Source organism: Typopeltis vanoorti, chromosome 8 (assembly GCF_054136105.1).
Source record: "Typopeltis vanoorti isolate ZY-2024b chromosome 8, IOZ_Tvanoo_1.0, whole genome shotgun sequence".
Lineage (NCBI taxonomy): Eukaryota > Metazoa > Arthropoda > Arachnida > Uropygi > Thelyphonidae > Typopeltis > Typopeltis vanoorti.
In genome coordinates, this window is record NC_143556.1 from 9,781,145 (window position 1) to 9,803,263 (window position 22,119).

At 34.1% G+C, this 22,119-nt stretch overlaps 1 protein-coding gene across 1 annotated transcript in view; it reads right to left on the reverse strand.

Moving 5' to 3' along the window:
* The window catches only part of LOC150103723 (U4/U6 small nuclear ribonucleoprotein Prp4-like), a 112,601-nt gene that overhangs the window by 12,648 nt on the left and 77,834 nt on the right, over nucleotides 1-22,119 (reverse strand). The window contains exon 10 of the mRNA XM_090397062.1: nucleotides 4,082-4,209. Within this exon, the coding sequence (XP_090253188.1) occupies nucleotides 4,082-4,209 (128 nt within the window). The remainder of the gene's footprint in view (nucleotides 1-4,081; nucleotides 4,210-22,119) is intronic.

A 22,119-nucleotide genomic window follows, 5' to 3' on the forward strand; every position in this document is an offset into this window, starting at 1 on the left:
AGACGTTATAAGAAGAACTATTCACGAATTTTACGTATTCGAGAAAAGAGTGCCAACTGTTCCGAAATTGATTCCTGTGCTTAAAGAAAAAATTAATTTTCCTTGGAAAAGAGAAACTTTAAGGAAAATACTTCATGAAATCGGATTTTGTTTTAAAAAGTCCCAGAATAAAAGGAAACTTATCATGGAGCGAAGTGACACTGTTTTATGTAGAACGCGGTATTTGCACGTATTAACACTCTATGTACATTTTTCCAACTGTTATACAAGCAAAATAGTTACACTTTAAAAACAGCAATGTTCGTAAAAGAAAAGCTAAATTTTCCGACCTGTAATAATAAACAAACTCAGTTTGTTTATTATTACATCCCAGAAGACAGACTGATTACCCTATTATCGGAATGGATTCTCCTTTTTCTGACATGCGCATAGTTTCGAGGGACCTCAAATTGGTGGGCGAACTATAGTGATGTTTTCTCACTAGTGCAGGACACTAGAGTGTACAGAGGATTTGAAATTGGAAGTAGTCTTGAACACAATAAAACTGAATTTCATATTGAAAAGAAGAACACGTAAGAAAGTTTTAAAGCAAATAAAAGTTGAGCAGCTCTCAGATATAAACTATAGATTAAAATACACAAGCATTATTCAAGAGAAAATGAGAGTTAGAGAACAGGAACCAAACCTTGGAGAGTCAGTGGCAAGGCCTGAAGAAAACATTGATTGATTCAGCCAGAGAGGCATGGGGTAAGGTTGACTGCAAGGATAGAAAAATCAGAACTCCATGATGGACACAAGAAGTAAAAGAAAAAAGCACATCGAAAGTTCCTGGTAAATAGGTCAGCTTGTGCTCTTAGAGAATATAGAGACAAATGTAAGAAAGCTAAACATTGTAAAACTAGCGAAACAAAAGTCATGGAAACTTTGGTAAGAACATAGAAAATAAATATCAGAAAGGTGGTAAAATATTCTGGAGGTTGTTGAAAAAGCTCAAAAATGGAGGAAAGAGTGCTGCAAAAGGAATTAAAGATGATAAAGGTGTCATGAAAACTGGGGAAAAAGATATCCTTGATGTATGGAGTAATTACTTTGAAAAATTGCAAAATGAGACAAGCAGTGACAGCACAGCGGTAAAAAAACATTCAACAGGCATGCAATCAGGAATATATATCCTAATTGTACCCTCAATATGTCTATACATATTGAGGGTACATGTCAGGAATTCCCCCCACCCCCCCCCCCCCCCACCCCCCCCCCCCCCCACCCCCCCCCCCCCCCACCCCCCCCCCCCCCCACCCCCCCCCCCCCCCACCCCCCCCCCCCCCCACCCCCCCCCCCCCCCACCCCCCCCCCCCCCCACCCCCCCCCCCCCCCACCCCCCCCCCCCCCCACCCCCCCCCCCCCCCACCCCCCCCCCCCCCCACCCCCCCCCCCCCCCACCCCCCCCCCCCCCCACCCCCCCCCCCCCCCACCCCCCCCCCCCCCCACCCCCCCCCCCCCCCACCCCCCCCCCCCCCCACCCCCCCCCCCCCCCACCCCCCCCCCCCCCCACCCCCCCCCCCCCCCACCCCCCCCCCCCCCCACCCCCCCCCCCCCCCACCCCCCCCCCCCCCCACCCCCCCCCCCCCCCACCCCCCCCCCCCCCCACCCCCCCCCCCCCCCACCCCCCCCCCCCCCCACCCCCCCCCCCCCCCACCCCCCCCCCCCCCCACCCCCCCCCCCCAGAACACAAGAAGACACAAGAAATAAGAAAAGTCTCACTGACTATGTTATTGTTCATGATTATATCTTCACAATGGTTAAGTCCACAAGACTGTACACAGGATTTGAAATTATGAGTGATCACTATTCAGTGTGTAGGATAAAATGTAATTTCGTATTGACAAAAAGAGTGTGTAAGAAAGTTTTAAAATGAATCAAAGTTGAGAAGCTTATGAGAGAGTTTGAAAACAAGAACCAAATCTTGGAGATTCATCCAGAGAGGCATGTGATGGGATTGTGTACAAGGACAGAAAAATCATAACTCCATAGTGGGCTCAGGAAGTTTAAAGAGGCAATGAAGGAAAAGAAGACACCATTTCACAAGTTCCTAGCAAAGTAAATCAGCTTGTGCTCTTAGAAAGAAAAACATAAGGAAGTGAAGAACTATAGCTCTAGCTAACAAGTCATAGAAAGACTTTGGTAAGAACACAGGAAAGAAATATCAGGAAGCAGCAAAATATTCTGGAGACTATTGAAAAAGTTTAGAAATGGAGGAACAAATACTGTAAAAGGAATCAGAGATGATAAAGGTGACATGAAAACTGAAGTATCTTAGAAGACAAAAATATAAGGTCTGATAATATTGGAATCTTGACAGAACAGACTAATCTGGAGGAAAATGGTTGATAGGAAGTTACTAATGATGTAAATTTTTGATGTATTAATATAATATCCTGTGCACTTACTTCCTGAGGGTACATGTCAGGAATTTCATAATCATAACAAATGAAATAATCAAAGAATAGAGGTTAACCAACAAAGAAAGAATCCAAACAGAAAATAATTTGATATTATCCTTACTCTTTGCAAATATCCGAGTGATATTTGGAGAAACTGAGGACAATCTGCAATAAGCTGTATATAAACTGAATTTAATAATAAAACAATACAATATGTCAGTCTCTCAAGAAAAAAATAAACTTACGGCTTTCAAATTAATTGAACATGTCAATAATTTTAATTATTTGGACAATAAATTTATTTATAATATACAATAAATTTATAATATTATTACAGATGACAGTAATTATGACAATAACAAAGTTATGACAGAGATTTAGACATTTAGAGATTTAAAAAAAATAAAATTCTCCAAAGTAAATGGCAATAATATACAAAACATTAAAGCCAGCAATAGTCACCACAAAAGCAGACCAAGACCATATAATATTTTACCAAAATCAACATCTAGTAGTGAAGACAACAAGAGAAGGAGATAAGTAACAAATCACCATAGCATAAATGAAAAACATATGAGAAAAACAGCCAGTTATACAAGACTAGATAAAAGGAGAAATGAATACATACTTAAAGACATACACCAATAATGGAAACAATAGAAAAATACAGAACCACATGGAAAGAGTATTTAAATGAATGACATGTGACAGAATATCCAGGAAGATGACAAGCTATAAACCTAAGAGTCAAAAAAGCAGAGGCAGTTCGATGAAATGCAAGTTCGAGACTGAAACAGTCCACTAGCCTAGATTCGTGAAAAGAAGAGGATGAAGAATTTTAAAACATATAGTGAAATGACAGAAAGAACTCCCAAGAGCTATATATGAAAATAAAATAACTCTGTATTGACATCTGGTAGAAGGCTTCCACATTAACACGCATTACTTATTCAACTTGCAATAGTTATACCTAGTTCATTTCTGTTTAAGAAAAAGAATAGAAATACAATTTTATTAATACAGACCAGTATTTTACAATAAAAACATTTATTCAAACCTACCAGTTTCGCCAGCAAAACTTTTTGCTGGCGAAACTGGTAGGTTTGAATAAATGTTTTTATTGTAAAATACTGGTCTGTATTAATAAAACTGTATTTCTATTATAAAACGACCAAAAATGTATAATTTAAGAAAAAGAATGTTATAATAATCAAACATTCTAAGTAAAACCAAAAATTCTATATTTCTCTGGCTGGTCATAAGATGATCAACTGACTACAAGCTTAAATTCCTTTTTAAGTAAAAAAATTCCAATATTTTTGTACAAAAACTAAAGCAAAATTATCAAAAACAGTTATTAAAAGTATATAAAGTGGTATGAAAGACATTTATTCAGTGTTTCCTTGATACATAAGTAAACTGATTGCTATTTAGAAATTAGGAATTTTATCCAGCACAATTCGAAACTTATTAAAAAACTGCTTGTATTTCAACAAAAACAATTAAACATAAGTCTTGCTGTGATTGTGTAGAGTCCATCAAAATATCAATTTTTGGATCACACCATACATAATGAAAAATGATATCAATTAATAAATTGAAAGAAAAATTTTCTAATAGCAGTACACAAAAAACTATACATACTTCTTTAAGTCCCACAGCTTAACAGTTCCATCTGTGGCACAAGATGCCATACATAATTCAGTATCAGACTGAGATATAGTAGCATCAGGATGAAATACAATGGCGCCTACATTGCAGTTGTGTCCTTAAATGAAAGATAAGAACATTAAATTCCATTAAAATACATAAAGGTATTATTATTTATTTTATTTATTTTGAAGAGCTCAAAAAGAAAATAATAATAATAATAAAAATAAATAAACAAAATAAAGGTAAATCAGAAAATAAAGGCAACTGGTACATTTTTTATGTTGTTCTGACCCAGGAAAGGTCATTAGCAAACCTATAGTATAATATGTACCATGAGTTGGCTAAGGATATTTTTTTTCTATTTTTATCAATTTCATATATATCTTTTTTTTGTATGTTTTAATTTTTTTTTACATAGTTCAGAAACCCTACTCTACAGATCAAACATGAAACTTTTCCAAGCCACTTCAGGCCTCCAATAAGTGTGTGTGTGTGGGGGGGGGGGTATTGTCTCACACTGGGTGACGATATTCATCTCTTACCTAAACACAATCACAAACATTCATGCCCATGACGGGATTCAAATGTGCAGCCTGTTAGCTGGAGAGCAGGTATACTAATCACTCAGCCAACCAGACCAAATCAATAAGAATAAGTCACATAAGAATAATATAGCATATCAGAATGTAATCTTAAGGATGTCATATTTACCATGTAGTTACTCTGTAGTTGCAAGTCAAGATGTGTCTTGCAAGTTGCTAGTGCTCACTTTAACTAATATTGTAATTTGAGGGATAAATATCATCTTCATTTCCCAAGTGCACCGTTAGTGAACAGTCATAGATTCTGTGGTCTACAAAAAGCCAAATCATCTGACATTTCCAGATGAATATATCCATTTGTGGCTTACAGAGGAATTTCTCTACTAAGTATTCCAGGTAAGATTTATGCAAGCATACTCGAAAAGAGATTGAGAAAGATTCTGGAAGAGAAACTTGGAAAAGAACAAGCTGAGTTTAGGCCAAATAGAGGTTGTCAAGATCTGATTTTCAGTTTATGACAAATACTTGAGAAATCATTGGAGTACAACAAGGATCTGTACTTCAGTTTTGTAGATCTGTAAAGGCACACAACAAGATGCCCAGAGAAAAGCTTTTCAAAACAATACAATTATATGGGTTAAATGAAACCTTATACTGTACATAGCAATACATAGTCTATATTTAAGTTGCCAGTCAGCAGTTAGAATGGAAGGAAATACAGGAAGACAATTTGATATAAAATCAAGGGTAAGACATGGATGCACATCATCTCCACTCTTATTTCTTTCATATTGTGACTATATGAGTCACAATATGAAAGAAAGTGGCATCAAGCCTAATATTAGAATAGATGATGTCAAACTTAGTTCTATGCTTTATTAAGATGATGTTGTACTTCTAAACACATCCTGTACAAGTCTCCAAGATTCTCTAACTAAATTTGGCAATAAAAAGACAAAACTATGAAAATAGGCAAGAACATAGAAAGCTTCAGCTGTATTCTGAATGGAGATCATATAGAACAAGTAAAATTTTTTAGCAATTTAAGCACAGTTTTTAGTGAAGATTGCAGGTTAAATCTGGAAATAGAGAATAGAATAAACAAAGTTGGTATGGTGGGTAGCCAGCTGAATAAATTTATATGGAATAACAGAGAAATTAGCAAAAACACCAAATTAGCAATATACAAGACAGTGTTCAAACAGTTAATTAAGAGGGAGATGTTAAATCCCGTTTTATTTTATAGCCAGGTATGAAACTCGGGTTGAAATCCATCGATAACCATAGAGTTTCAATGCCGAAAAAACTATCGGCAGAACCAAGTGTAAATGATCACTTAGATAGTACAACACCAGGGCAACTCCATGCAAAGGTGGAGCAAGCTCCCTCACTAACTTTAATAGTCTTTCATAAATGTAAAACCCAGTTCCTAAGAGATGTATATATATTGTTTTACATTATGAGAAGAGGTCACCACCCAGACCGGTTTCAACCTTTTTTTGAGGTCTCATCAGTGAGTAGGTAGACCTGGAATATCAAGGTTTTAAGTGAACAGAAACTTACATACCTCTACTATTGAATTGCTGAAGTAGTGTACTATATCTCCCTCTTAATTAACAAATTCGCTGGTAAAATAGCCTTTTAGCTTATTATTTTTGTAGCTAACAATATATATACAGTACACCACTTCGCCAATTCGATAGTAGAGGTATATAAGTTTCTGTTCACTTAAAACCTTGATATTCCAGGTCTACCTACTCACTGATGAGAAAGGTTGAAACCGGTCTGGGTGGTGACCTCTTCTCATAATGTAAAACAATATATATACATCTCTTAGGAGCTGGGTTTTACATTATGAAAGAATATTAAAGTTAATGAGGGAGCTTGCTCCACCTTTGCATGGAGTTGCCCTGGTGTTGTACTATCCAAGTGATCATTTACACTTGGTTCAGCCGATAGTTTTTTTCGGCATTGAAACTTTATGGATGTCAATGGATTTCGACCTGAGTTTCATACCTGGCTAATAAATAAAACAGGATTTAACATCTCCCTCTTAATTAACAAATTTGCCGGTAAAATAGCCTTTCAGTGTTCAAACAGTTTTAAGTTATGGATCTGAGAGTTGGGTTAGAAATAAAGCATCTCATTAAACTAGAGCCCACAGATATGAGGGTTCTGAGAAAAATTAGGCTAGTGATCAAATGGCAGAATCATATTAAAAATGACGATATCAGAAAGGAACCTGAGATTATTAGCATTCAAGAATGTCTCAGCAGAGCTAATCTAAGGTGGTATGGCCACTTAATAGAATGGGTGAGGAAAGATTAGCAAAACAGGTGTTTGATGCCAAGATGGCAGCAGAGAAACCCAGAGAAAGACCAAGGTCTAGGTGGATTGATTCAGTCAGAAGTGTCTCAGAAGAATGAAACGTTAGATACGACAATATTGGACTGCTCAAAATAACAGACTGATCTAGAGGAAAACTGTTGATAGGAGATTAATAATACTGTAAACTCGATCATATAGTGTCATAGTAACCTGAACACCCACTGAGGGTACAAATCAGGAAATTGATGATGTTGATATGAGAAATCAGACAGATTATTGTTACTTCTGTTTCTGAGATGTTAGAGATATCAGACATCAGCTATGGATCTGCATATTCAAGTATGCAAAATTACTTGAACTAAATATGTGCTGGGAGAGACTCTTACACAGCTTTCAAAGCTTATCTATTTGTGTTCTTCTGAAAGAAAACAAATGCACGAATGCGAAAATTTGTAAGCAATTGTTGCAGCAGTATCATGAAGAAGAAACAATACTGCAACAAATGTCAGATTAGATGAAACATGGTTGCATCATTATGATGCTAAAAGCAAGCAGTAAAAGCATTAAGTGGATACACATCATTTGTGTCAATTAAAAAAAAAAATTTTTTTAAAAAGTGCATCTTCTGACAAGTTGTACTGATGCTAAACATACTAGAAAATAATACTAAATGTTTGTACACTTCTTACATTTATAAATATAATTAGAAATAAATTGCCTTTACTTGTTTCATGAATCACCAATAAATGGATGAAACACAAAATGTAGCATCCTTGTCAAATGTTAATTCCACCTTCTTGTAGTATGGCCCATAACAGTTAACAGTTTATTGACATCACGTATATAAATTATACACATAACAACAAGATAAACTGGATACTTTTCAGGAGAGCAAAAAAACAGTTTTATTCTTGAACTAAAAATCAATGCCTTCAACTTTTGGAATTTTGATAATTAATAAATAATAATAATCAAATTCCAGACATATACCCTCGTGGGATGGGATCTTATGGTACTACAAGAAAAGTTACATCATTAATTATTAACTTCTTATGAACAATTTTCCTCAGATTAGTCTCTTATCTGTCAACATTCCAATACCATTACATCTTATATTTCTGTCTTCCAAGGCATTCTTTACTGTATCAACCCACCTACATCTCAGTCTTCCTCTGGGTCTTTTTCCTGCCAAAGATCACTCGTTTAGCTAATCTTTCCTCTTCCATTCTGCTTAAGTGGCCATATCACCTGAGATTAGCTCTGCTAACACATTCTTGAATGCTAACAGTCAAGTTCTTTCCTAATAGCCTTGTTTATAATATGACGCTGCTATTGATGCCATCTGTTCACACCAATAATCCCTCTCAGGACTCATATCTGTGGTTTCCAGTCTTCGATCAACAGTTTTATTTCTAACCCAGTTCTCAGATCCTTAAGTTCAAATTGATTTGAATTGTCTTGTATACAGCTAATTTAGTGTTTTGACTAATTTCTCTCTTATTCCATATAAATTTATTCAGTTGACTTCCTACCATACCAGCTTTGTTAATTTTGCTGTCTATTTCCAAATTTAATTTGCCATCTTCACTAAAAACTGTGCCTAAATAGCCGAGTTATTTTACTTGTTCTATAGGTTTCCACATTCAGGATGCAACTGATGTTTTCAATGTTTCTGTCTATTTTCATTGTCTTTTTAATGCTGATTTTCATACCAAATTTATTACAGTAGTTATACAATTTGGTCAGTGAATCCTGCAGACTTGTCCTGAATTTATTTGGGGATATAACATCATTTGCATAAAGTAAAGAGCTGAGACCAGCATCTGCAATCTTGATATAGGTTTGATACCACTTTCCTTCATAATGTGATCCAATTAAATGATGAATAACAGTGAAGATAATGTACATCCTTGTTGCATACCTGACTTAACATCAAACCATCTTCCTGTACCTCCTTCAATTCTAAATGGTTTTCTTCAAGTCTTAAATCTATTTTACAACTCAAATAGAGACTATGTATTGCTTGATATGTCTCATTTACACCATATAACTGGAGCGTTTTGAACAGCTTTCCTCTTGGCACTTTGTCATAAAAAACTTGTATTTAACCGATCCTTGTTATATTCTCATGATTTCTCAACTATTTGTCTTAAAGTGAAAATCTACTCCTGATAGCCTCTATTTGGTTCTGAACCCTGCTTGTTCTTTTTCAAGCTTCTCCTCCACAATTTTTCTTAGCCGTTTCTCAAGAATACCTGCATAAAATCTTATCATGAGCACTTGGTGGTGAAATTCCTCTGTAATTCTAATATTCAGATTTATTTCCTTTTTTTTTTTTTTTATAGATGGTATTGTAAAAACAGTCATAATTTAAAATTATGAATCTTTTTACAAATTGTTTATGTTAGTACATTATTAGTTTTGGTTTCATAATACGCATTGTCGGCAATTGCGATGTGCCCGTTATTGATGTTATTTGGTGAAAATGAAATGTGAAGCATTAAAAAAGAAATTATGCACTTACTGGATTTGGATAGTTGTGTTACTTTCAGAAATCTTATTGTGGTTTAAAATTATTAAGTGCTATGTTTTGTAAAGACATTCTCGTAATGCTAACGCACACAACACGACAGCCATTATATCTAACTTCTTGCTTGCCACTTTCATGGAGTGTGCATGCTTGTTGAGGAGTTTGATGGGTGATTGACAGATGACAGAGAAAGCAGTCAGTATCGAGGTAACGGAAACAACAAGAGGGCGTTCAGTATTGAAGTAACGGAGGAAAAACAAGAGAGAAGTAATGGGAAACAACAAGAGAGCGTTCAGTATGGAAGTAACAGAGGGAAAACAAGAGAGAGCTAATGGAAGTTTAAGAACATGGACGAAGGAATTTTGTTCTTACAAAGTTTATTTAGTTGTATGTGACAGTGGGAGGAATATTAATAGAAGATTCTGAAAAAAGAATCGTAGAACTGTGAGCCTTTAAAGTGGAGGAGTTAAGACTGTAAATAAGTATTGGTAAATAAAAGAAAATATTGCAATTGATGTTCTATAGGAATGTTCGAGGAAATGCTGATTGGAAAATTTCATCTGTTTTAAGGATGCCGGATGTATCTGTTATTTCTACTGGAAAAGGAGATGGAATTTAGCAACCTAGATAAAGCAGTAGAAGAAACCTTTTTTGCTGGTACAAAAATTAATAAAAATTGAACTGCATGAGGTAAGAGTACTTATACTTTGGTGAATTCAGAATATCTATACTTCAGAGTCAGGAAGAATAAGGTGTGCTACATAAGGGTGATGAGAAAGGATCCTGTGGAAAAGAAAAAGAGAATCTTATATCTTCGGAAAAAGGCCTTAACAAAGAAACTGACTATGAAAATTTTGTTATTGCGTAAACAAGGAGGTTTAGTCTAGTAGACGTAATTAAGTATATGTTAAACAAACCAGTAATAGAATGGGTGATTTCTAAAGTGTAAGTTTATTTTAAAAGGCCTTGGATCCAGTTCATTTTGTAGTTAGTTGTGTAATTTTATTTGAAAGGTATTTATTAAATGTGTATATTTTGGTCTTGAGTCAGTGATTTTTCGGATTCTGAAAGAAACAGTTAAAAGTCATTGCACCAATCGGAACTGAACCCTTGTGCATATATATAAAATATATATACACTGAGAAATAGAAATAATTGTTATAGAGAAAATCTCATAACAAATGAGGATTGATAATAATTAATTAATAAATAATCCCACTTTGTAACAAATGGCTACAGAGATTTGATCACATTATAACAAGTGACAGAAATTTCAACTCTGTTATAACAGTACTATGAGCGCTCTATTCCAATCGTCTGGAATTCTATCCTTTGATCGTGCCTTCTGAATTATGCAGTGTAGTCGCTGTAAAACTTTTATACCTCCATATTTTAGCAAATATTATTAATAAATAAACATTAATTCATTGCTACCATGCTAAACTTGCTAGTTTAGCATGGTAGCAATGATATCATCATCATCAAATTCCTGAAATGTGGAAAGGCAACTGGAGTAGATGATATTTGACCATAAATGCTCAAGTATGGAGGTATAAAAGTCTTACAGTGGCGGTACTACACTGCAGAGTTCAGAAGGCCTGGACAGAGAGAAAAATTCCAGATGACTGGAGTGGAGCCTCTCATAATACCCACATATAAAAAGGGAAATAAAACTGACTGTGAGAATTACAGAGGTATTTCTCTACTGAGTGTACCGGGTAAGATTTATACAAGTATAGTTGAAAAACAGTTGAGAAGGATTGTGGAAGGGAAGCTTAGTGAAGAACAAGCCGGATTCAATCAGATTTTCACTTTACGACAAATAGTTAATGGAAAATAACAAAGATCTGTATTTAAGTTTTGTAGATCTGGAAAAGGCATATGACAAGGTGCCAACAGAGAAGCTATTCAAAATGCTACAGTTGTATGGTGTCAGTGAGGCATTATATCAAGCAATACTTAGTCTTTATTTGAGTTGTAAGTCAGCAGTGAGAATTGAAGGAAGTACAGGAAGATGGTTTAATGTTAAATCTAGTGTTAGACAAGGATGTACATTATCCCCTCTCTTATTCATTATCTATATGGATCATGTTATGAAGGAAAGTGATATTAAGCCTGATATCAAAATTGGAGATGTAAATCTCAGCTCTTTGCTTTATGGATGATGTTATACTTTTAAATAAATCTGCTACAAGCCTGCAAGATTCTCTGACTAAATTGAATAACTGTTATAACAGATATGGTATGAAGGTCAGCAATAACAAGACAAGGACAATGAAAATAGGCAGAAGCATTGAAAATATCAACTGCATTGTGAATGGAGAACCTATAGAACAAGTAAAACATTTCAGCTACTTAGGCACGATTTTTAATGAAGATGGCAAATTAAATACGGAAATGGATCTGAGAGGTTGGTAAGAAATAAAACACTTCACCAAAGACTAGAGATTGCAGATATGAGAGTCCTGAGTAAGATTAAGGGTGTGAACAGATGGTGTCGATGGCAATATCATATTATAAATGAGGATATTAGGAAAGAACTTGACATTATTAGCATTCAGGAATTTGTTAGCAGAGCTAATTTCACATGGTATGGACACTTAAATAGAATGGGAGAAGAAAGATTAGCAAAGCAAGTGTTCTCTGCCAGATTGGAAGGAAAAAGACCCAGAGGAAGACTAAGATATAGGTGAACTGATACAGTAAAAACTGCCTTCGAAGACAGAAATATAAGATCTGATAATATTGGAGTCTTGATAGGTAATAGATTGATTTGGAGGAAACTTGTAGATAGGAAGTTAGTATGATGTAAATTTTTCATGTAGTACTATGATATCCTGTACACCCCTTGAGGGTTCATGTCAGGAATTTGATGGTGATGGTTTTTGATCTCTTTCTGGCAAAAGGATATAGAGTCATTTGCCATTGTCAGTGCACTGGAGGCAAAGTGAGAAGCAAGGAGATCAGGTTTTCATGTGGGTAATGATGCAATAGACCAGAGTTTCTCAAATTGTGTTCCGTGAGAAGTTCTGGAATTTGTCATTTTAGTTTTCTAAGCATTTTTCATGAATAAATATTTTATAGTAAAAATATTCTGAGGAGAATAATATTCGTGAATATGTCGAAAAGCTCAGACCCAGAACACCTAATAATATCTGTGTATCATTAATTTTCACACATCGAAACCTTTCAACATTTGGAAAAGAGAATGCCGCTGTTTATGACGGGTCATAAAAATTGCCTGCAAGTCCATTACAACAATTGGTGTCATATCCTCTGTTCTCAAAACTGAAGGAAATGACATCTGTGTAGCAAATGTCAGTGACCAAGCAGCATATTTTTAAACATGAAAATATTCATGAATTATCGTTAATTTTCACACATTGAAATCTTTCAGTAATCGGGAAAGAGAATATTGCCGTTTATGACCAATCATAAAAATTGCCTGCAAGCCGATTACAACAATGGGCGGCATGTTCTCAAAACTGAACAAAATAGCATTCTGTGTTGCAAATGTCAGTGACCAATCAACAAGGAAGTATAAATAAAATTTTTCCACTGAAACTGAAGATCAAGGTAGTCTGTATCCGGTTCTCAAATCTATTACTACTGAATACCTTCTTCGTAAGTTTGTATTGCAGTGTGTAAGTGCTTGTTCTGAAACCGGAGTGCTGTTATTTTTTTTAAAAGTAATAGGAATACAGAGTTAAAATCTAATATGAATAAGAGACAAGGCGCTTTGTTTAATTTTGGTATTAAGAAATCTCTTATTGAAGGTGTTTGTGACGGAATAGATAGTGAGTCATCCACCTCAAGCCTACCAAGATCTCCAGGATGTACAAAAGGAGAGGAAAACTACCAGCACACAGGAGAAAAAGTCTGCATTCACTCGTAAGTACTTATAATATTATAAATATATTTGGTGATCAGAATGGGATATGTCAATGAAAATCAGCACAAATTAATTTAATGATGTTTGCCTGAAGAAACTACGACATGCTACAAGATTTCATTAGTCCAGTGATTGATAACTAATTTAAATGTAATTTATATTTGTCAACATGCCACACCATATACATAAGTGTACTAATACTCTTTATGATTATGCCATAATTAATTATTAATACTTATGTTAATGTATGAACTTTAAAAAATTTTGGAAAGCTATTTACGAGTAAATTTGTTGGGACTGGGCCCTTGGGGAAAAAAAAAATCAGCTAATGCCTTTTTATTCCCGTATATAGGGAGTATCCCGTATGTATAGGTGAGGAGGCTTTTAAAAAAAGAATTCTTACTCTTTTAACTAATTTTATAATTAATATCTGATTTATTTCGAAATGCTTAATTTTTGTTACTGAACATTTTATTAAATCATTCTTATTACAATTGCTTTTACATTATTTAATACGGTTTAGTACATTTCTTACAAGTATTGTTATAATTCATATTTACTTTGGTGTGATGCAGTCTTTTTTTACTATTTTGCATTATTAATTTACTTTCATATTATTTGACATTTCTTATTTATAATCTTATTGTTTTTCATACTAAAGTTACCTCTACAACACAAGTCTATTTGTTTTTATTATAGCTCTGACAAATATTGGAATTTAAATATTATTGAAAAAATACCCATGGATTCTTGTTTAAAGACAGGAACTTTAACACAAGGAGGAGCAAGTACTTCTGCTGACACATCTACTCGTATGATTGGAGAAGATATGGAATTGTAAACTGTGGTTTCTTCAAAAGCTAATATTAAAGAACAAGCATCATCTAAGAAAACAGACTAAAACGGAAGTACCAGGAAAGTTATTTAAATTATGGATTTACGTGTGTTGGCAATACACAATGCTCCTGATGCAATGTGTGTTTTATGTAATAAAATACTAGTAAACAGTTCTTTATCTCCAGCTAAACTTCATAGGCACTTTGAAACGATATATATAGGAAAAGATACATATATTTTTAAGAGAAGACGTGACTCGCTAGAAAAATCTAAACTTCAAATGGCTACAACTGCTACAACTGAAAATGCAACAGAGGCGTCTTTTCGCGTGAGTTACCGCATTGCACTTCATGGTTAAGCTCATACAATTGGTGAGACGCTCATTAAGCCTTGTATGAAAGACATTGTATCATGCATGTTAAACGAGTAGGTTGCTAAAAACATAGATGCAGTACAATTATCAAATGATACTGTTTCGTACCACATCAAAGATCTTTCTGCTGACATAGAAAAACAGCTAATTCATCGACTTAGACTTTGCAGTGAATATTCATTGCAAATGGATGAATCTACAGATGTCGCAGGACTCGCTGTATTACTAGTGTTTGTTCGTTACATATTTGATAAAAGTATTGAAGAAGATTTGCTCATGTGCGAATATCTACAAGAAAAAACTACTGGAGAAGATACATTCAACTGTATTAATAATTATATTACAAAACAGGAAATTGGTTGGGAGAAGTGTATTGATATTTGTACAGATGGTGCTCAAGCAATGGTAAGAAAGATGAAGGGAGTTATAACACATATCCTGCAAGTAGCTACAAGAGCCACCAAAAGTCATTGTTTTGCATAGACAAGCACTAGTAACAAAAATAATTCCTACATATTTAAAAACTATTTTGGATGAAGCCGTAAAAATGATCAACTATGTAAAATCTTGACCACTTCAATATTATTTAAAATTTTGTGCAATGAAATGGGTAGTGCACATACCGCACTTTTATTACATACTGAAGTGAGATGGCTATCCAGAGGAAAAGCATTATTGAGGCTTTTTGAACTTTGTAGTGAGTTAATGGTCTTCTTGATGTCACATAATTTAGGACAAAATTTTATTGAATTATTAAGAAATTCTTCATGGCTGATGAGTCTTGCATATCTGGCAGATATTTTTACAAAGTGCAATGAAATTAACTTATCATTACAAGGAAAGAATATTACAATTTTTAATACAAGAGAAAATTGCATCTTTTGATAGGAAGTTGCAATTCTGGATTTCTACAGTTTGAACAGAATAATTTTGATTGTTTTCCCACCTTGCATGAATTTCTGAAATTAATTCTAAAGTAAATGAAGAAGTATCTAACGTAATTTTAGAACACTTGCATGACTTGCAATCAACCCATTTGTAATATTTTCCAAAATCCAGTGAGGACAATTCCTGGGTTCTGAATCCATTTACGGTGACAGCTAAGCCAGCAGGCTTCAACGCAAGTGACTATGAAAATCTAATTCACTTAATTAGTAACTCTGATTTAAAACAAAAATACAATAAATGGATGAATTTTTTCTGGAACTGCCAATAAATGATTTCTGGACAAATTTAACAGAAGAGTACCCCAGCATGTCAAAACTAGCTATTCTTGTTTTACTTCCTTTTACAACGACATATTTATGTGAGGCAGGATTTTCATATTATGCTGCAACCAAATCAAAGTCCAGGAACAGACTCGATGCTAAACCAAATATGAGAATTCAACTTTCTAATATTGTGTCTGATATCAAAAGAATTTGTAATTCAAAGACCCCAAAACATCGGAGTCATTAAGAACTTAATTTGCAATATACGTGTTTTACTATTTTTATGTGATTTTCTTTTTACTAATTAACATTTGACAATAAATAATTGCTTTTTCGTAACGATTAGATTTATTCATTTATTTTATTTATATTTACCTACCCTACAAAACTAGCACACAGGAGAAAAAGTCTACATTCACTCGTAAGTACTTATAATAATATTATAAATTTTTGGTGATCAGAATGGGATATGTCAATGAAAATCAGCACAAATTAATTTAATGATGGTTTAATTGATGTTCAATTAATTATCAATTAATAATTAATTATCAATCATTAATTACTTATTGATTATTAATTAACAATAAAATAAGCTAAATTATCAATTAATTATTAATTAATACGTTACAAAATAACCAAGGTGTTCCGTGAACATTTTAGGATTTGTGAAGTGTTCCGTCATAGAAAAAGTTTGAGAAACCCTGCAATAGAGACATCTGGGTATGTTAGGGGTGAGAATAGTGTAGGGCAAAAGTTATGAACAATTGCTTTGGCAAGAGACCAAAAGGCACAGCTGCAATGATGGCATGATGTAAGTTTCATATAGTACTCTGATACCCTGTACACCCCTTGAGTGTACATGTCAGGAATTTGATGATGATATAGAAATAGTGGATATTAAAAATCCAACATTATTTCAAAGTCAAATGTTTGTAGAAACTATAAAAGTTTTGTAAATTTGACTTTTCACAAAAGTGTCAAAAGTTTCACACATACCCACAGTCAGGAGAATAAACCAAGTGGGGATTAAGATAACGAGTACAGATATAAAGCAAGAACTGCAAAAAAAGAAACACTGTGAAGGGAATATAAAGAAAAAGGCTACCAGCATACTCAAGAGAAAGCAAGAAGGATGACTAGCATAGTAAGAAAGGCCAAATCAGATTATGAGAGGAAATTAGCTAATCAGTAAGTAAATCAAAGTAAATCCAAGAGTTCTTTTGCTATTTAGCAAGTACAATACAATCCTCATAACTGGAGTTGACTTAGGTCAGCTTGTGCTCTTAGAGAATAAACATAAAAATGTAAGAAAGAAAAGCACTGCATAAAACTAATCAAACAAAAGGCATGGGAATGCTTTGGTAAGCACAGAAAGTAAATATCAAGAAGGTGACAAAATATTCTGGAGGCTATTGAAAATGCTTACAAATGGAGAAAAGAATACTGTAAAAGGATCAGAGATGATAATGGTGAAATGAAAACTGAAGATAAAGATATTCTAGATGTCTGGAGTGATTACTTTGAAAGACTGCCAAATGAAACTACCAGTGTTAGCATAATGGTTAGAAAACTCCCAACAGGCATGCAGTCAGGAATACATATACATACTTGAAGTAGAAAAAGTCATCAAAAACCTGAAAAGTGGAAAGGCAGCTGGAGTAGATGAACTTCAGCCAGAAAAGCTGAAATATGGAGTATAAAAGTTTTACAATGGCTGCATTACATAATTCAAAGGCCTAGTCAGAGGGTTGAATTCCAGATGATTGGAGCAAAGCTTCCATAATACCCATCTATAAAAAGGGAAATAAAACTGAATTCGAAAATTACAGAGCAATTTCTCTATTGAGTGTTCCTGGTAAGATTTATACAATTATACTTGAGAAATTTCTATGAAAAATTGTGAAGGGGGAGGGGGTGAGGAAGGAAGCCTGGTGAAGAACAAGCTGGATTCAGGCCAAACAGAGGTTGTGAGAATCAGATTTTCATTTTAAAAGAAATAGTTAAGAAATCTTTTAAAAATAACGAGAATTTATATTTAAATTTTGTTGATATGCAAAAGGCAATGACTAGGTGCCAAGAGGAAAGCTCTGCAAAACACTACAGTTATATAGTTTAAATGGGACATTACATCAAGCAATACATCATCTCTATTTAAGCAGTTAGTCAGTAGGTAAACTCGAAGGAGGCACAGGAAGATGGTTTAAGGTAAAATCAGGTGTGTGACAGGAGTGCACATTACCTCCACTGTTATTCATTATCTACATGTACCACGTTATGAAGGAAAGTTTATTTGATATCAAAATTGGTGACATTAATCAGTATTAGACACATCAGTCAGGAGAATAAACCAAGTGGAGGGATTAAGATAATGAGTATAGATATAAAGCAGGAGCTGCAAAAAAAAGAAAACACTGCAAAGGAAATATAAAGAAAAAAGCAATCAGCATACTCAAGAGAAAGCAAGAAGGATGACTAGCATAGTAAGAAAGGCCAAATCAGATTATGAGAGGAAATTAGCTAATCAGTAAGTAAATCAAAGTAAATCCAAGAGTTCTTTTGCTATTTTAGCAAGTAAGAGGAAGAATAACTTTAATCAATGGTGATGATAAAAGGTGACAGCGGCAAAAAAAAAAAAAGTCAAGTTGCTGAGAGATCATTTTGTAAAATTGTATCATCCAGCAGGGTAGAGATTTTGAATTGCTGATGTGTGACAGAGTCAGATGTTGGAATTCTGATAGGTGAACAAGAGGTGCTCAGCATACTGAAAAATAACAATGTCAACACAGAAGTGAACTGACAGCAATTTTCACATGCCCACAATTCCAGCCTATTAAAATCATTCTGCAAGTATTGCATACTGTATTCCTGATTACTCTCCTAACTTTCCATCATTGACAAATAGCTGTATGTCACTTTTCAAATCCTATCAATGCCATTAATGTACAGACTGAATAACAATTGATGACCAAGAACTGATCGTTGTGGTACACCACTAGTTACTACCAAATGCATCTTATAAACCAGTGCATCATCACTTGTCGGCAATGTGTGTGATCAGTTTGAATAGTTGCATGGTCGTTAATGGTCATGGATTTAAACTAGTAATCAATACATCATTATATTTAAATTTTTTTTATAACCCATAGATTCTACAAAGCACAGACATAGCTATGCAATGGCATTTAAGTGTAGTGTGATTGAGTACACAAAAAAGAATGGCAATAGGGCAGCAGAGAGGCACACTGGGCCTTCACCTACAAAAAAAAGTACGAACTTGGAGGAAACAAAAGTAGCAATTAATAGATGCAAATTCTAAAAAACACAATCTCCTCAGAAAAATGGCTAGAAATTGAAAATTAATTAAAAACTTGGATAACGGATCAAAGAAGATACATCACAAAAAATGCCAAACAAATTAAAAAATAAAATTATTGAGTTTCACAGATTTATCATAAATGCTAGAAAACAAGACAATTTTGAACTTTCCCAGATAAAGGGAAAGTGTCTCTGACTAATATGGATAAAGTGTCTCTGACTTTTGATGTGCCTTCAAAGAAGACTGTTTGACTCCAAAAGTAAAAAAAAAATTATTGTCAAAACTTCTATTCACAAAAAACCCACTATACTGTTGTTTTGTTGTGCTGTGCGGATGGAATAAATTGCTACATTTTTTTAATTTATAAAAGAAAAAAAAACAATTCCCAAAGAAAAACTTCCTTAAGGAGTTTACATTCATATTCATCAAAAAGGATGGATGGATAAGGAAGGGATGAAGTTATGTATAAAGAAGGTGTGGTCCAGACATCCTGGCAATTTATGTGAGAAACCTGCTTTGTTAGTATGGGATCAGGTTAGATGCCATAAAACCGAAGCTGTTAAGAATGAACTTTGAAAGATGAACACAAAAATAGCTGTAATTCCAGGAGGACTCACCTTTGTGCTTCAATCTTTATATTCATAAACAAACCATTTATAAGATTTATGAGGGAAAAATGGGTCAATTGGATGCAACCTCCGAATTTTGAGGAAACATCTATAGGTAGATGTTTCCTCAAAATAAAGAAGGTCACGATTTCACAGGTATTGAATGGGTAAAGAGTTCATGGAATGAGGTGTGGCATTAATGATTCTCTTAATGGTACAGAGGACTCGGTTTCTGATGAAGAATCAAGTTCAGATGAACATGAATAAAGATTTCAAAAGAAGATTAATGAAATTTATAAAAATTATTTTGTTATATATATATATATATATATATATATATATATATATATATATTTGTAAATGCAGCATTCTTAAGATGTTTACTATTCTTGGGTAAATTCCTCAATGCAATATGGCATTACCTGTTGGGGAGGAGACTATTATAACAATCTGCTTCCATTAATAATACAAAACAGAATAATTAGAGCCATAACTACTACTGACTTCGCACACTTAACCAATGATCTATATATCGTTCATAATATTCTACCATTTCAGAAACTACATCTCTATGGTTGTCTGTTATATGTAAAAAGAAACACTGAAAGTTTCTTGGTATATAATGTAGACTGGATTGTGCTGCGGTCGAAACACGCTGGAAGTACCTAAAGCTAACAAAGAAATTTTTCATAAATTTCGAGTACATTGCAACGAGTAGCTATAATAAACTTCCGAATGAAATTAAATCTATAACCTCAGAATATGTTTTCAGAAAAAGATTGAGAAACTACCTTATGGAATTAAAGAATGTTGACAATTACTTTAAATGTATAATATAAGAGATCATTATAACTCATATATCATAACCAATTAAGGTATTGATTTACAAATTGGTTCATTCAATTAGGTATTAAAATATTAACATGTACATTATTATAACTGGTAAGGGAGCCCTCTTAGATGCGGTCCCCGGACTCTCAGTGTCTGTTTTGAGCTAATTACTTTTCTAGTAACTAGTATGGCTATGGCCCTTGGTTACACATATTTGCATTAACTAATTTACATTACTCAAAACCAGTTACTTATCATAACTATGAAACCATTCGAAATACATTATATTCTACTTGCATATATGAGAAAACTTTTTATTAACCATAATAAAATAATAGCCAAAATAAGTGCCAGTACCAACAGAATATGACAGTAATACTTGAATTTTATTTTGTAATATTGTACTGTGCATTGAATTGTATTGTGAAATATTGTCATAATTATACAAGTTGAATAGTATAGTATGTATAATTTGTATACGTGATGTGAATAAACTGTTATATATATTATATGTTAGATTTTTTTAATGATTTGATGATTTTTTAAGAATAATTGTTTTTTCATCTAATAAATGGATAATACATACATTAAAATTTTAAATAAAAAAATTAATATTTACATGAAAAATTTGATGGATAATTCATGCGTCTTATACTCAGAAGAATTTTTTTTTCCCCAAAAATTTGACATGAACAATGAAACTTAGCAAAATCCAAAAGTATCATGGTGTATCCATCCCCCTTGTCTGATTCACTGGTAACATTATTATAGAATGTGAGCAAGTTGCTAAACATGATTCTCCCTTAGTAAACCCCTGCTGTTCATTGTAAAGTAGAGATTCTCTGCCAATCCATTTATGAATGTGAGCCCTAACCAACTTTCCCCAAATCTTCACCATCATTCCAGAAATACTGAAAGGGCAATAACTGGATACCTCAGTCTTTGCATCATCCTTGTGCAATTGGATTACCATACATTCTTTCCACTTCTATGGATTCTTCCCTTTTCTGAGACTCAAATTGTATATAGCCTAGTCAAAGGAATAGCCAGTTCAAGCTGAACACTCTTTTAGCATCTGTGCTGATACCCATCAGTCTCTATTGCCAAATTCTTATTCATTTTATGCAACAGTTTTAATACCTCCTCCTTCTCATACAGCTGAGTTTCTTCATCCAGTGAAGAAGTAGCAGTGAGTTCAACATTGCATACACCAGGTTGATAACTTTTAGCAAAACATGCACTCATTTGCCGAACAACTTCTTCGCCATCTGTCACCCTAACACAATCAGTAGAGTAATTCTTTCATATTCATTCTTTCTTTTACTTGCAGCATAATGACAGAATTCTTTGGAATTGTCTTTAGCTTGCAGGGCCAGTTTCTTTTCATACACAGACTTAGCTTTCCATACAACAGTTGTGACTCTTCTGGCCTGCTCCTTATAACTTTCATAACTGGCATAATCCTTTTCTTACAAATCAATTGATTAATAAGAAAACACATCCATTTCTCTATCCTATTTATTCTTTAAACTCTACGGACACATTCCAATATTGCAT